The sequence below is a fragment of the Cuculus canorus genome, chromosome 2, assembly GCF_017976375.1.
Source record: "Cuculus canorus isolate bCucCan1 chromosome 2, bCucCan1.pri, whole genome shotgun sequence".
NCBI lineage: Eukaryota > Metazoa > Chordata > Aves > Cuculiformes > Cuculidae > Cuculus > Cuculus canorus.
Window position 1 is genome coordinate 138,124,352 of NC_071402.1, and position 16,873 is coordinate 138,141,224.

At 41.9% G+C, this 16,873-nt stretch overlaps 3 protein-coding genes across 6 annotated transcripts in view; 1 reads left to right on the forward strand and 2 right to left on the reverse strand.

Moving 5' to 3' along the window:
* Window positions 1-864: 864 nt before the first annotated feature.
* Window positions 865-6,185, reverse strand: ACBD7 (acyl-CoA binding domain containing 7). Its single transcript, XM_009559073.2, has 5 exons — window positions 6,038-6,185; window positions 4,543-4,887; window positions 1,416-1,533; window positions 1,246-1,308; window positions 865-1,158 (listed from the first exon to the last, which is right to left on the reverse strand). Exons 2-5 carry the CDS (start codon window positions 4,552-4,554, stop codon window positions 1,085-1,087), a joined length of 267 nt encoding a protein of 88 aa, XP_009557368.1. The 5' UTR covers window positions 4,555-4,887; window positions 6,038-6,185; the 3' UTR covers window positions 865-1,084.
* A 1,147-nt stretch (window positions 6,186-7,332) lies between these two features.
* Window positions 7,333-10,690, forward strand: RPP38 (ribonuclease P/MRP subunit p38). 4 transcript variants are annotated; one of them, XM_054058933.1, is made up of 3 exons: window positions 7,333-7,423; window positions 7,829-8,047; window positions 9,639-10,689. In XM_054058933.1, the coding sequence occupies exon 3, from the start codon at window positions 9,670-9,672 to the stop codon at window positions 10,522-10,524; it is 855 nt and encodes a 284-aa protein (XP_053914908.1). In that variant the 5' UTR covers window positions 7,333-7,423; window positions 7,829-8,047; window positions 9,639-9,669; the 3' UTR covers window positions 10,525-10,689. The 4 variants fall into 4 exon arrangements, with proteins under 4 accessions (XP_053914908.1, XP_053914906.1, XP_053914905.1 ...); XM_054058931.1 differs by lacking the exon at window positions 7,333-7,423 and adding an exon at window positions 7,476-7,703 and having other exon boundaries at window positions 9,639-10,690; XM_054058932.1 differs by lacking the exon at window positions 7,333-7,423 and adding an exon at window positions 7,478-7,655.
* A 229-nt stretch (window positions 10,691-10,919) lies between these two features.
* The window catches only part of NMT2 (N-myristoyltransferase 2), a 31,141-nt gene continuing 25,187 nt past the window's right edge, over window positions 10,920-16,873 (reverse strand). Inside the window, exons 11-12 of the mRNA XM_009559071.2 lie at window positions 15,425-15,562; window positions 10,920-15,224 (exon numbers count right to left, since the gene is read on the reverse strand). Of these exons, the coding sequence (XP_009557366.1) occupies window positions 15,204-15,224; window positions 15,425-15,562 (159 nt within the window). The 3' untranslated portion in view covers window positions 10,920-15,203. The remainder of the gene's footprint in view (window positions 15,225-15,424; window positions 15,563-16,873) is intronic.

Sequence of the window (16,873 nt, forward strand, 5' to 3'; positions counted from 1 at the left end):
TAATCTCTCACAGGATTAAAAAAACAGCAGTAGAACAGCAAACACACTGTATCAACTGTAAGAAGGATTAATGTGAATAATCTATATCTTATGCAGAATAGATTAAAAAGCTTAATTAAAATTATTTTGCTGTTTCTAATTGAAATAGCTACAATTCTTTTCCCTCCCTTCCTCCATCTCTTCTGCAGTGTTATCTGTAAGGCTTCCTTATCTTCTTCTTAAAGGAAGCAAATCAACAGAACAGTCTCAATGTATGAACCTGAACAGTTGATATGGGATTTAAAAGAATTATTAAATAATAACTTTGAAATAGTTATGTAAAATGACCACAGTAGTTGGCATTTCTGTGACACTTTAAATATGTTTGTCAGCCTGGCACAATCCAACAAGTGGAAATATTTCCTTTTACAAGCTTCCTGGAGGTCACATTTATCTGCTGAAACCCTCTAATGAAATTTTCTTAACAAAACACATCACAAGTTGTATAGAAAATGCTGGTCTATGAGTATTTCCCTGTATTTTCATGACAGAACGTACAAGATTAGTCCACAGCACTTCATAGTAAGTCATTACTTCTGTACATTTGCATGCAGTTAAGCCTAAGAGTTGTTCTGTTTCTCCAGATCTTTATTGTCATCCTTTTAAAGGGGAGTTTTCCTGATTTTTTGAAAATAAACATTGCCTTTGGGTCTTAAAACTGAAAAAGTTTTCATCTTTTCCCTCTTCTCATCTTGCATGTGGACAAACCTTTCACTTCATTCCATAACCTCATTTGCAAAAAAATGACAGCTATGTTATTTTACTTTTAGAGCTTCTCTGTGTGCTCCTCTAAACATAATTTAATACCCACAAAAATTCACAATTTTTACAGGAAGCTTAATTCATTAGATTCAAGTTTATTTAGAATAAGATACAATCTAAAAATAGCATATGTATGTAAATACCCTTTAAAGTCAAACAGCTTATGGTTCAAATATTTTACTGTCAGACTACACAATAAGGAGTTAGTATTGCATTTTTCTCAGCAGAGTTAGTTCATTAGCTACTGCAGAGTTAGTTATTAGTGGGAATTATTTTTATTATTCTAGATTCCATATTTTTCTACCATTGCTTTTGCTTTAGAGATATAGGCATTCATGGCATCCTCCTTTGATAAACCTGCAAAGGAAAGTAGGAGTTATTATCCTTCTGCATTTGTCATCCTATAAACATGACTAGATGATGTAAATTTAATTGGTGTAACACCTTTTTTCAGGTTCCATGCCTCCCATTTGGCTTTGCCTTTCAAATCTAGCATTCCTGGACATTCTGCCAAAATAAATGCATACCTTTTATTATCATGCAGATTTACACAACATTTGCTTGATTTCATCAAGATGAGAGTATATGTGAGGTATATATAGGAATAGGAATACCAATATTAATATCTCCAACAGTAGCTTGCTTGTAGAATCCATATAATTCCTTCAGTTCTTCATCAGTTGGTCTTGTTTTTAGTTTTTTTACATCTTCTGCAGCACTATCAAAGTCAGCCTAATGAAAGAAAAGTAAAAGTGTAAGCCTTCCTCTCAAGAGAATTACTTAAAACATCAAGTACAGCATGCACAGTAGTATCATTAGATGCTCTCAATTATTCAGCTTAAATGGTAAGTCTAAGCATTTTCCTGTAAAGGCAGCTTAATAAAACCCTAAGTTATTAGAAGGGGAACTACAGCTACTTACCTGATAGGATCAGAACTGCTACAATAAGTAAACTGCTTTTTTTCCCCAACAGTTTTATATCTAAACACTTGAATTCAGTACAGACTGTCTCATGTCAGGATATTCAGGGATGCATTCATGCAAGCAGTCTATCCAATGAATGTAATGTGTACGTTTCTCACAGTCACTGGAGGTATGAAGGTGTTCATGGAACTTCACATTCCTGGTAGTAATCTCTGAATCCTTTTGGCCCTGACTGCATAGTGTTGACTTGAATAGCGAAGCTCAAACACCCTCTGATACAGTGCTGTAGGTGACCAACAGTTGGCACAGAGATAAGCAGTGCTACTGCCACAACCACCTTCAACATCCACATCTCAAACACAGTGGAGCACAGGAGTGAAGTATAAATTTACTCCTTTCATCATCATCATGCATCCCACGTTCATTATCAATCCGAGGCCATAGCTGTTTTTCTCTATATATACTAGGTCTCAGGCTAGACTTTTAGCATAGAGTTTGGAGTCCTATTTCATGCCCAGTACACTTCAAAGTGCTAGATTTCATACAGTGACCACAGACCTGTGAGGTCACTGCACTACTGCAATACAAAAAAGATACAGTAACTTTAAAACATGATATGCTGGTTTCAGTAATTAGCTTTTGATTTCAATCTGTGTTTGCAGGAGCACAGTATATCCTGCAGGATGTCCTGCTACACGTAGACTTAATAGGTACAAAACCAGCCTACAGCTTTGTGTTAAAATCAGTGATGTATTCAACAATGCCACAATTGATTAAAGTTTAAATAAGTTTCATCTTCATCTTTATATTGTGGCCACTATTGTACGCAAGCTTCTGCCAGCACTGACGTATGAGGACCATCCAAGTCAATGGAAACCTTCCACATGCCTTGAATTGTTTTCTGATCTAAGCCTCACAGTAAAACTGAACTAAAAGCGCAGTTAGACTTGTACAAGACAAAATTTAACTCAAAAAATAAATTAAGAAAGGAAACCATTAAGTTAATAAGCTTCTTATTTTCATATACTTTTATTCTATTTGGATGTACAGGCAAGTATCACAAGATACTGCTTAAAAAATATGCAAATGCATATCTTACACAGCAAGAAATATGCAGAAATGAAATTTAAACATGAAACATTGCTTTCATCATCTCTCTAGCCAGTCATTGTGCACAGCCTGTTGCTTAGAATTTGTTCGCTTACACAAGGTGCTTAGGAGCAGGCTATAAAAATATAATTTCTTTTTAATCATGTGACAGTAAAATTCCCTCTAACTCCTCAAATTGATGCATGTCTGTATGTGTATGTTTATGTCTGCATATATACTTATGCTTTTAAAGATAAATGCACAAATCATCAGACTATTATCACATACTCCCTTTTTGCGGAGGAAGAAGCTTGAATGAATTCTTCATTTACAGCAGAACATTTCACCAGTCTGCAAAACGTATAAAGCTTTTACAGCCTCCTTGATGAAAACATTTATTAATTTTGTCCTCATTCCCATACAGCTTGATTCAATTAATTTTAATGGATATGGATGGTAGCTGTCCACTAAAGCCGTAGTGGACAGAAAACCTCCATAGGGTCTAACGCAGAATGTGTAGCATATCATAATGTTTCAACCACTGATTTTTATGTGAAAGTATAACTGTATACAGTAACAGGATGGCTTTATCATACTGCATGCAGCTCTTTCTAATAGTGATTTATGGCTCATTACTTAACATCAGGCTAATACATTTATTTTCTAGAGTGAAATCAAGGCAGAATAAAACAATCTATAATTTCAGTGATCACTGATAAAACAAAGGTGGTGTTATGTCTGGGATTTGGCAGTTCTGACCCATTGAAGAAACAGGATTCTTCCCCTTAGCCGTAAAATGCCACAATGAAACCTCTGTGCCATTTGACACAATTGCAGCTCAGAAGAAAACTGCTGAGCTACTGGCAATACACTCCCTGCATCTAGGTCAGCGCATTATGCTGCTCCCTCTTTGCAAAACATGCACACTAGCCAAGCTGAGACAGCCATTATAACAAGACCAGGATAAAAGGACTTGCAAATCTTGGAGTGAAAGGGATAATAGAAAGCCTAATGAAGAAAAACAGCCTAATCCATCAGGGCATGGGCAAGACAAGGGAGGTATTCATAATTTGCCACAAAGGTAGGAGGCTAAAAGCCAGCAATGAAGATAATTTCCGCAAGAACTATTTAAAGCTATAGCCAGAGAGAAGGTGGAATTTATCTTTCTCTAGCTAGAAGGTAGAAAGTAGAAGCTTTCCTACCAAGACACAAGCCCATCAAAATGTACCACTCCAAAGGTGCACACACGCTATAAAAACATGCACACCTCCCTTAAAAATTATTCATGAATCCCAAATGCACATATATCACTGCTTCAGTGCCAGTAGATTCCCTCTTCCTTTTATAATTCCAAGTAATTAGCTAGAGCCTAAAGAAAAAGTGTACCCACCTTTCAGTGTATAATTCAGCCCTAGCAAACTCAGATGCACATGTAAAGAAAAATAATTAATCCATGCTCTAAACAGGAAAGGCTCCAAAACATTACATGACCTATGAATAGTTCAAAATTAGCAGCATGTCTCTCATCATCCACTTGCAAAAAGTAATGCATTATTTAACCTCCAAATGCTTAGGCAAATTTCCCATGCTGCAAGGTAGCCTTGATTTTGCAGAAATAATCCTTATGCTGAAGAAATACTACCATCTCCCAACACAGCATTGCACAGATGGACAGTGCATCCCTGCCTCTCCTTGCATTTCTGTCTCACCAGGTGCAGAATTGCTTACCTGGAGAGTCATGATGCTGCAAGGACGCTCAGGGAATGGCCTCGCTCCTTGTCCAGCGAGGACGCAGCACTTCTGCCTCTGCTCCTGCGGCGTGAGTGCAGCGGCTGTGCTCCACGGATGGCGTTGGGCTGGGTACGAATGACCTCAGCTCGTCCGACACAGCAAAGTCAAGCTGAGGCAGGATATGGGGACTCGCTCCTGCTGTGCCTCTCAGTGCTTGCAGGGACAGCTGAGCAGCTATAGATGCTGGTGACAGGATGGTGGGGGCATGCTTAATTAAGCCCACACTAGTTTCTCCAGAAAGCCTAAGCTCATTTCCATACCCCTGAGGATTAGGCTGCCAGCCTGAAAACAGAGATACATTAAGATTTCCAAGCCATTTGTTTGGAAAAGAAATTCCTTGAGTGATTAAAACCACAACCAGCCCAGTTTTTGCGAATGTTGCCTCTCCTGGGGTCCCTGCCTGTGCCCAGCCCCACCTAGGACCTCGCATCCTCCAGCTGCAACTCTGACAAACACATAGGTAATACTGGGGATACCACACACAAGCAGTTCTACACACACAATACCTTGAGAATGCGGTTTTTCTCTTTGCTCTACTAAATAAATAATTAAAAAAAAATATTAAATGGATTCATAAACTAGCCTACAATTGTAACCATTAAAGGAAAATAATCCATCTCTGCTTACCTATAATATCAAGTCATAAATTATTTATATTCACACCTCTAAACATTTATATTAATCATTCTTTGAGCATGGTTTAATCACAATATGATATGCTTCAGCATTTTTAAATCCACTAACTTCCATAAACCCATGTAAAAAGAGTGTGTCCTTCAACTTAAGCCCTGGTTAACTTCAGAGAAGACTTAACGGGAAAATAAGTAAATTTCAGTAAATAATGAGAGAGTTAAAAAAAAAAGCTCTGCTTTCTCAGCTATCAGAGGTGGATGCAACCACGTTGTGCACTAAGGTGAATGTAGAAAGTGAAGATGTTTGTACGGATTTGTTTGTTAATGGCTATGGACAGGTTGCAGGAAACTCCAAACGTAACCAGTTCACACTTGGCATCACACTGCTAGTTATGGAATGTGATGCAGGTGCACAATACAGTGCATATTAAATGGCAGTGACAGATGCCCCTATTGCAGTGTGGTCCCTGTGAAGCCCCTGTTGACTTGACTTGGCCATGATTTCCTAAGATAGAATCATAGAATTGCTAAGGTTGGAAAAGACCTCTAACGTCATCCAGTCCAATTGTCAGCCCAACACCACTGTGCCTACTAAACCATGTTCCAAAGCACCACATCTACATGGTTTTTTTAACACCTCCGGGGATGGTGACTCCACCACTTCCCTAGGCAGGCTGTTCCAATGCTTGATAACCCTTTCAATGAAGATTTTTTTCCCCTAATATCCAGTCTAAACCTCCCCTGGCACAACTTGAGGCAATTTCCTCTTGTCCTATCTGGGAGAACAGACCAACACCCACCTTGCTATAGCATCCTTTCAGGTAGTCGTAGAGAGCGATATGGTTGTCTCTCAGCCTCCTCTTCTCCAGATGCCATATGCAAAGCAGATCTACTCCCACCTATAAAGCCATTTGTGGCAGCATTCAAATGAGGAAAGGCTGGCACTGCCCATGGCAGGACTGCCAAGTGCAGGTTCCAGTGCCAGCTCTGCCGCGCTGCCTCCCCACAGCGGGCATGGAGCTCAGCACTGAGCACAGCCCAGGGCAGCACCAAGTGGCTCCCAGGCTGCGTGCAAGCGGCTTCGCTCTGCACCCATTGCCTGCATCCGGGCATGTGTCAGAGAGAGTGTGGCCAGCAGGACCAGGGAGGTGATTGTGCCCTGTACTCGGCACGAGTGAGGCTGCACCTCAAATACTGTGTTCGATTTTGGGCCCCTTACTACAAGAAACACATTGAGGTCCTGGAGCGTGTCCAGAGAAAGGCAACAAAGCTGGTGAAGGGGCTGGAGAACAAGTGTTATGAGGAGCGGCTGAGGGAACTGAGGTTGTTTAGCCTGGAGAACAAGAAGCTTAGGGGAGACCTTATCGCTGTCTACAACTACATGAAAGGATGCTGTAGAGAAGTGGGTGTTGGCCTCTTTGCCCAACAGACAAGTGACAGGATGAGAGGGAATGGCCTTTAGCAGTGTCAGAGGAGGTTCAGATCCACAGAATCATAGAAACATAGACTAGTTTGGGTTGGAAGCGACCTTAAAGATCACCCAGTTCCAACCCCCCTACCATGGGCAGGGACACCTCCCACTGGATCAGGCTGCCCAAGGCCCCATCCAGCCTGGCCTTGAACACTTCCAGGGATGGGGCAGCCACAACTTCCCTGGGCAACCTGTGCCAGTGCCTCAGCACCCTCATCGTGAAGAAATTCCTGCTTGTGTCTAGCCTAAATCTGCCCCTCTCCAGTTTATACTCATTGCCCCACGTCCTATCACTACCAGACTATAAGGACAGGCCCTCCCCAGCTTTCTGGTAGCCCCTTCAGGTACTGGAAGGTCACTGGAAGGTCTCAGAGCCTTCTCTCCTCCACGCTGAACAACCCCGACTCTCTCAGCCTGCCCTCCTATAGGAACTGCTCCAGCCCTCTGATCATCCTTATAGCCTCCTCTGCACCCCTGGATTGGACATCAGGAAAAACTTCTTCACTGAAAAGCTCATCAAGCTCCCGCAGACGCTGCCCACGGGGAGGGCGGCACCCCCACTCCTGTGGCGGGCGGGCGCCGCCGGGCGCGATGACCTCAGAGCTCTTGCCCCGCCCAGGCCCCTGTGGTTTCCCAGCTCGCCCCGCGCGGAAGCGGCCGAGGGGGAGGGGGAGGTGCCGGGGCTACTGCGGCTGCGTGGGACTCGGCGGAGGCGGTGCGGTGGGGGCCGTGCGCCGGCGAGCGGGGGGTCGGGGCCGGGGCTCTGCCTCGTGGCTTCGTTTCCCGTTCCTGGGGGGCCGGAGGGGTGCAGAGACAGGACAGGGGGAGGCGGGTTTAAGCTGAAAGAAGGGAAGTTCAGATTAGACACTTGGATGAAGTGTTTCACTGCGCTGGCGGGGAGGCACCGAATCGGCTGCCCCGAGGAGCCGTGTGCCCCATCCCTGGAGGTGTCCGAGGCCGCGTTGGATGGGGCTTTGACGGGGATCGTGGATGAGGTTCCCTAATGCAGTGGGAGGTGTCCCTGTCTGTGGTAGGGGGGTGGAATTGGCGGTTCTTTAAGGTCCTTTCCGTCCCAAACCGTTCTGTGATTCCATGTTTCCATGCTGTTTTTCTTCTGTAGTGCCCATCCTGAAAAGAAAAGCGCAATTGTTTCAGCTGTGAATTCCCACGAGTGCCTCCTCTCCTGTACATGTCTGCTGCTGGCTTCGCTGGATGCCTCCTCTCCTGTACACGTCTGCTGTTGGCTTCGCTTGATACTCCCTGCGAAAGGTCTTCGGAGCATCCCTAACAGAAGGCTTTTAAAAGCAATAACCCATAATGCTCCTTTTTTAAATCTGTGGTAAGCTTCCTTTTTCTAACCCAGCCACACTGAAGATTTCTTGTGGTTGCTTCTGGTGGTTGTTTCCACTTCTTGGTTGTTGCCACTGTGACGCCAAGCAAAAGGGATTAGATAACTGCATGGACAAGAGGTCCATAAAGGGCTAATAAAAGTAGCTGGCCAATCTTCCATCTTATATCCCTGGTGCAACCATTCTAGGTGCTTGGGAGCAGAACAGGGTGACAGCCCAGGCCTCCCCAGTTTCTCCAGTTCCCAGTGTTGGAGGCAGATAACTGGGCTGGATGGACCATGGGTTGGATGGACCATTGCCTGGCTGGCTCTGCAGGGCACTTGGTCAATATTTTGAAATACTTAGTTTTACTGTTCTCTGAAAGCTGCGTCTGTGGTTCTGACTCATTGTGGGTAACAGCTTCACAGTTCACATCGTATTGGTAACAACCCTGTTTGATGCTTTTTCTCTGCTGGCTCCAGATGAGGGTTTAATAGAGGGAAAATACCTCCAGATAGGTGTCACTTTATGGCAGTACATACTGTTGGGGGAATTTCAGTGAAGATAGGGTTTGTCTTTTTTTTTTTTTTTTTTTAATATCAAGGTAGCTTACTACCAGTACACAGAGAACAGATGAGACTAAATTGGTATTTTGTGACTATCTGAAGGCTGCCACTCCAGAGATGTACAGAAATGCTTTCCATACGCCTGCTTGGGTAACTAGGAGGCCTGAGAGAGGGCCATGTCATATTTCTCCTGATTTGAAACCTCACTCTGTAAGCTAGATTGTGCAACACTGAAGACATTACTTGTTTAACAAGGAGGTGGTGAATAGTAACCCAGGCAGGAGTTTGGGGACTTAGGAGTTACTAGGGCCTGTAATCATGCGTGCCTTCATGCTTTCACTGTTACTCTGGACTACAACAATCAAAGCTAGAACAATTATCTTTTCTCTGCTCCTGTTCAATTTTCTCACACCAGAGTAAAAGGGTCCTCCTGCAGGCCTGTAGAAGAGTGCCTGCCTTCACTGAAAGCATAAAGCAGTAGACCTTGCTGATTTTTACCAGACCCTCTAAATGCAGGATATGGATAAAAGGATGAAAAGGCAAATAAAAGCTTAAAAAATGCTAAATAATTTCAGGAACTTGGACCTTGTTTCTTGTCATTCTGCTTCTTCCTTCCCATGCATAACACTCCTAAGATGCATCTGTGCAACAGTGGAAACTGAGTGGTCTTTCAACTTATGGTCCCAGAGTGGAGTCAGGGGTGTGTGGTGTTGTCTTTTTTAATCTCTTAATACATCCAGCTGCTTTCATTCAGCTGCAGTAGGGTCTCTTGGCACTGGTGTTACCTTGCTGTCCAGTCTGCTGGGTTTTTTTAATTATTTAGGAAAAAAAAATGCAGCACAGCCTGTGCCTTGTAGAGGATTTGTTAAGGATTAGCAAGCACTGAGCTAATGTGAAGAGGGTGAATTGCCAGTATTGCTTTGAGGTGTGATATTTCTCTTCTGTGTTTCCAGAAGCAGCTTCTAGTAGTGATATCCACAGCAAACAGTACAGTATTTGAACTGATGTTTACTTCACCTCTCTCTTCCCTTCACAGCTGGGGTGGCAAAACGCAGAAGAACCTCAAGATGTCTGTCATTCAGCCAGGGACAGCAACGCTTCGTAAAGCAAAGAAAATCACTGTGAAAACATGTTTAGATAACCCCTTTGTTTTTCAGTGGAAAACCATAGAGGGAGAAGATATGCATTTTATACTACAGACTTTGGAAGAAAGGATTAAACATGTTGGGCTTAAAAAGATTGAGACCCCAAGAAAGAAAAAGCGTTCCCCTAGAAAAATACAAACAGAAAGCAAGTGTGATGCTAGCACCAGCAAACTCCTTAAAAAAGAAGAGGAAGCAGAAGGCCATCGACAAAACCCAGGATGGACTGACATAAGCATCAGAAGGCAGCTTGCTATTGGAGTTAATGAAGTTACGAAAGCATTGGAAAAAAATGAACTGCTTCTCTTGCTGGTGTGCAAGTCTGCAAAACCTGCGATGATTACATCGCACCTCATTCAGCTGAGCGCCAGTCGTGCCACACCAGCAGGCCAGGTTCCCCGTCTCAGTGAAACAGTCGCACCGCTTCTTGGCTTAACATCCATTTTAGCACTAGGCTTTAAAAAGCAGTCTGATAAGTTTACTGAAGTGGTAGAAGCAATAATTCCAAAGATACCAGCTTTGGAAGTGCCGTGGTTTCAGTACAGAACTGAAGAATCCATGGCTTATGCACATACAGATTCTTCAGAAAATCACAAACCTGAGCAGCTTGCAGAGGCCCTGGAGGATGAGCTCACAAGCCAGAAGCGGAAGCGTACAGAAAGCAATCAGCTCGATCTTTCAAATGTAATTTTGCAGCCTTTGAAAATCAAGAAACTTGTTCCAAATCCAAATAAGATAAAGAAACCACCTCGTAAAAAGAAAAAAGCTTTTTCAGCATAACTGATTTTGGTTTGGGTCTTCATATTAAGCAGATTTTTTTTTTCAATGCTGTATGGAGTACAGCTTCAACTGTACTGTTCTGTTAGGCTTTACAGTGTAAAGCACTTGAATACAAGGTGAACATGTTGCATTCAGTTGAGGTACTCTCTACTTTAATAAAGAATATTGCTCAAACTTGGGTGTGAGTGAGACTTTTGCTGGGGTGAATATTTCATTTGCAGTTGGAGATCACACAGTTAAAATTAGTGATGAATAATGCCGAAGTAATTGAAGACATAATAAGTGCATCTTTGGAATTGATGAAAAGCATTACGTTAACTTTGTATTTTTATAGATGAACATGCTTCAAGCAAAGAAGATTTGAGATAATTATTCAAACAAATCAATACCAAAAGTGAAAGTTTATTTAAACAAAGTTCCATGCCGGTATAACTCTTAAAGCTGGTTCAATGCTTGTTTCAAGTAAACAACTATAACAGCACGGGCAGACCTCCCTTTTGACCTTTCAGAGTTTGCTCTGCTGAACAATTAACTTGTTTTGGTCAAGAATGTACACAAGCTGGGGTTCTACCCAATGCCTGATGTCAGATACGCTGAAGGGAAAACTTCACTTTCAAATAGAGACCAAAACCAAATTGCTACAGCTGCATTTTGGGGAAAAATCAAAGCAAAACAAACTTCTGTATGCAAACCATTAACACACATCCCATGAGGAAAATGTAAACTAACATAAACTCAGTTTGATGTCTAAATGGAGTCTAAAACTATTTCCCAGGAAACAGAGGAGCTTTATGCTGTTGTACATAAAGTAGATGACAGCTATAACCACGACAAGACTGCAAACACACCACGTTCTAACTTCAGAGTTTTACTGAGAGCTGTGGACAGTTTCCTAGTGAGACAGTCGTGCTGCAGGAAGGAAAGAGAATAGTGCTGCAATTCAGCAAAATCCACAGCCTAGGCATTTACTTGGTGCTCTGTATTTTAAGCAAAAGCAGTTATGTACTTCAGAAGAAAGCGTAAAATACCTTAACTGAGTTACTTCGTTCGTGAAAGATAGAATTTACATGTTGTAGTTTCAGAGCTTAGCTAATCCAGACTTCCAGTGCCCTTAGACAGCTAATCTGCATTTTGGATTTATTTAAAGATGAGTACAAAGGGAGGCAGCAGCAGTGATTCTGTAATCACAATGATCCCTGAAGTTTAAAGAGAAGACATTTAATGCAAAAATGTTTGCCCACCCTGGCTGAAGGTGGCAAGAAGAGGTGAGGGTTTTTCGCCTTGCTTCATAGTCTTTCATACACGGTCTTTTTTTGTAGTTTTGGATGCATAAAACTTTGAAGGCATGCTAGCACTGCTGTATTTAATTCCCATGCCGACTAACTGTAGCATTTAAATCTCAGCCTTTAAACAGAGCATGAGGATTAGCTTTGGTAAAGAACGTAAGCACAGCAAGCACCTTTCAAGCACTTCACTGCCTGTGCAGGTCTATAGCTCTCTTCAGGGATTTGTTTCTACATAGATAGGAAATTACTCTGGGAAAGAAACTGTAGATGCTTCCAAAGACTGGTGGGAATGGTGGTGGAGCAAGCCTTAAGTTTGCCAGTCTTTGTAAAACCATCTGTTAGGCTTTGAGGAATCTCACTTGGCTGCCATCGATGGCAAGCTTAACACACAGACATTTTCAATTTTGGAAACAACAGAAGAACCTCTCCCTGTTGAGCTGCTGACAGGGACACCCACATAGATAATAGTTAAGAACCTACTTAGGAAGCAAGAATGAGTTGCCACAATTTCCACCTCTGAGTAGCTGACCTATTGTGTGGGTGCAGGCTGGGACACCTTCAAGATTCGCATCCTTTTGATGCTGTGATCTTCAGTGAAGCACTTGAAGTGAAGAGCATGGCTAACCAAAAGGTTTGAGCACTCAACAGGGACAGGAGAGACCATATTGGATCACATATCTGTTCAGTAACACACAAGTTCATGAACAGAAGCCTCCAGGAACTGCCACAACACTCAGGCTCAGATTCTCACTTCCCTCACCCTCCCCGGCCCTATACGTTTTCTCTCTCAGCTACAGCACTGCACAGCATCTACAGGAGAACAACTCTGCCGTCTTTCCCCTTGATTAACATGCAGCCAGAAAATGAGACAGAGGTTCACCCGTTGGATTCAGAAGCAAATGACACTTTTCCAGGAAGACAGCACAAGAGCAGCCACACTCCTTCCTTCATGTGCCACTGCCCCAAGATTAGGGCAGAATGCCAGGCTGCAGAGAACCCAGGTTCAAGTCTGTCTTCTACATGAGGTATTTGGTCCCATCATGGCCTTAACACTCAACAATAGTCCTGGGGAGGATTTGCCTTCTGATTTTGGAGAAGAGATAAAAGAAAACGTTTGCCTGCCATTTCTTTCGCTTGCATTTTTTTTTGGTGGGAGGGAAGGCAGAGAACGTGAGTATATCTTTCACCTAGCATTAAAGACCACCCATCCAGATTAGGGAGAACTGGGCCATGATCATTTCTTTGCAAGGAAGTACCTTAGCTAGGAGGACAATGCTACACCGTGCTGCCCCACCCCACATTAGGCAGCAGCTGTGTGAGGATGGCCAAGGCTCTGCTTTCAGAGCCAGAGCAGAACACACCAAGCCCCTTGGTGAATCTCCTCCTCACCCTAGTGGGCTCCAATGCAAATGCTCAGCCAGGAAGGCAGGTGCCTTTGGGGAGTTAAGAACTTAAGTCTTCGATGGAGTTGAGTTTAAAGTCCTTCTTGTTATCTCAGATATCACTACCATAAATTACATTTTCAGGCACTTAAAGTTGCTCAGGCCTCACATAGGGAGTCAAAGCTCCATATGCACCATCCCTTATGACTGCTACCAGCAGACATGTACTGGAGTGGCCCAACTGCACCATTACATGTCTGAAAGATCTCCTTTGAAGCACTTTTAAATTCATGAGGTCCTGAGCTGGTGCACACCCAGGGATCAGACAAACCACGTTCAATCCCTTCCTTTGAAGGAGGCTGAATGCTTTAATCACATAACTATAATGCAATAAGGGAAAGTATTTATCATTGTTTCTGGGGCAGAATCCTCCCACCACAGTTCAACAAGAAAAAGAAACAAACCACAAACCAGTCACACATTGGAAAAGGAGCGGAAAGAAAGAAAAACCCCACTGTTATAAGGAGGTGGGTAGGGCTAACAGTTACGAAGAACAGACAAATTTATCTTCGCCTAAACTGATGTTTTCAGGTACAGAAGTCAACTTTTAGCAAAATCTGCTGTCAAAATTACAGGCATGTTTAAAAGGAAAGTTTAGACATTTGCATTTCATGAGATATTCAAGTCACATTCAAAAGATGCTCACAGCACAGAGGCTTCACTACCACAATTTGGCACTTTCAGTTAGAACAAGTTTCTTACTGCAGATTTTCTCAGTGCTCACGTTACTGCAGCGTCTGTGAGCTGAAAGAACTGCTATCATATCTAGCTATGACGCTATGCTGGAATGCATATAAAGTGCTTCAGAAGCCGCTCTGGTTGCCAAGCATTTGTGAGGGAATTAAAACAGCTCCCCCAACAAAGATCAGCCCTCCTACAATTCAGGAAGCGCAGTACACAAACTTCCAAGGACTGAGGGAAGAGCGTTTTTCTTTTGTTTACCAGCCACATATATAGCAAAACTTCTTGTTCCAAAGTCAGGATAAAAACACTACCAGGAACAACTTATGAATACGTATTTACACAAGATACTTTTCATTAGAATTACAGACTTCATAGGAAATCAAAGTAGATAAAGGAACATGTGCAATTTTGCAGAAGCGTTGAAAACATTCAAACTATAAATATCCCGACAGCACTACTAAAATTCTTAGTTTTACACACAGGCTGATGTTATTCTACTGAGGAAAAACTAAGGTTTTGTGCCACAACTGTAAATTAAGTACAGTAATGTATTATCATTCCGGCAACATAGATAACACCTGCACTGAACAGTGCGATACTGTTAAATCAATCCACTGATCTATTGAAGATCAAAGTACAAATCTGTATTTTTATTGATTTGGCAGCGTTGCTTATGGAGAAACAAATGCACCAGTTAGACCAGTACATTGTCATACTGCTCCAGTTACAGAAACATCCCGGACTTTCATAGAGCTACAAACGTGTCGTACTTCATGATTTTCTCCCAAATGATGATATCCACGTTAAGTAAATAAGCAAAGATACTCAAGTTTGTATCCTTCATTCTGTTACACTGACAAACATACACCACCACTTAATAAATAGAAATGCAGCAGTTCATCCACATAATAGCAAATATTTTTGTACCCTAATCCACTACTGAAGTTCAGTTTGTACAAAACAGTCTTTTCTACAGAGTGGAAAAAAAATACCTTCTTCTCATCAAGGTGCAAGCTAAGCTTTGAAACTTAAATGAATGTGCTTTTGTTCTTTTCACGGGCAATAAAAGAGTTTTGTGGACCTTCTGATCTATCTGAAAATGCATAAATTTGGTCGCATATGGATGTCTTCATTGTTCAGGTTTAATGGACTACTTCAGTATCACTGATGTTGTGCTTTTATTCCTCTTGAACAATACCGTTCCAAGAGTTCTGGAGATCAAATTAACTCAAACGATGACCTCAGAGTTCTAGAAACATAACTGTTCTCATTGTAATACAAGACCAACCTAAAGGAAGAAGAAAAATACAGTGATTTAGCTCAAGTATGGCAATAAATCTAAACATTGTTAGTTTTATGTACCTCAGTTATGGATCTCAAATATGACCAATTAAAAAGGTCATTTTAAAGCATCTATCATTTTGGTCAGTGTAGATTAATGCACCAATACACCTAACAGAAATCAGAAGCTCTTTTTGTCTCCCTTACCTTTTCAGATTCCATGCCAGGACATCGCCAGTTGTACAAATAATACTGCAAATTTCCATCTCCAATCCCAAACTTGAGTTTTTCCAGGAACGTTTTGTTTTCCATTAGGTCTAGTGCATTGAACACATCAAATCCTTTCTGGCAACAGCAAAACATTTTGTAAACTTTACTTTCTAAAATTTCAAATGATGCACAAATGATACTTTACACAGTGGCATAACAATATCCAAGAGACTAGGCTAGTTATGTGGGGAAAAGGACACAGGAATACATCTTGCTGTTTAACTAGGTACACACAGAAGGAAATTTTCCCAATAAGATGTGAAGTATAAAGTACAGCTTTGCTTGAATATTATCTCCAAAACGACAGGAATTTTACAGCCACTTTCACAGCCAAAGGTCTGAAGAGTCCCTAAAGCATCATCCATTAATTCATCCCTCTAGATTTGCACTTTTTACAGCCACACACAGTTTTTTGACACACAGGGCCTATTCCTGCTAAAGCTGAATAAAACCAGTTTATGGTGTTTTTCAGCCATTTATGATTCTACTAACGATAAACATTATGCTTTTGTGTTTTGGTCCTTTTCTGAAATGCCATTGTCTTTAGAACTCCAATCTTTCACACATTACTCTCCCTCCCCTACTCGTGCACCCCCTACTGACTCCTTTCATCAGCCTCTCGAATTCACCACTGGGAGCCACTGTGCACTCACAACACTCAGAGCTGAATTAGTTTGTATGGCAATACAAGCACACTCAAATCCTAACTCAGTGTGAAGTCTTAACAAACAACATAAATACAAGGTCATTTAAGCCACCACAGTGACCATCATAAATGAATTTGCTGAATTTGCTTGGGCGTCTGGATATAAAAGTCCATTTACTTGCAATTAACTGCAAATGATTCTGACCTAAGGTCTTGGTGTCTTATCAGCACAAAGGCAGCATACTAGCAGGACTTCCTACTCTCTCACATAAAAATAAGTTAATGCTCAGTTAATGCACAAGAAGATGGTAAGGAACATTCTTTACTCAGTACAAAAACTAGATGTCTATTTGGGTTTTTCTTTTAAATAAGCACCCCATATTAGGGAAAAAACTGGTTGAAGAAAAAGGACATTTTAAGCTCTCCATCAGTTTAGGACTTTTTAAAAGAGCCACAAAGCACAGACAGTGACTTTAGTAAGGTTCCCTGCCACCTTACACAAAGGTCATTCTGTGTGCAGATGAAGCTGTGCTCAATTAAATGTACTGTGAAAACCATGCAGAAATAAGACAAACAAGGTGGCAAGGATTTGACACTTGGTATCTAAAGAGGTAAACCTTGAAATATTCCAAGTTACTAATAGGCAGCAACAGAAATCTCAGAGGGCAGGAAGAGAAGTGGGGGAGAACACAGACACATTGTAGCTACAGACACACTAAAGAAACTCTGCAATTAAGCAC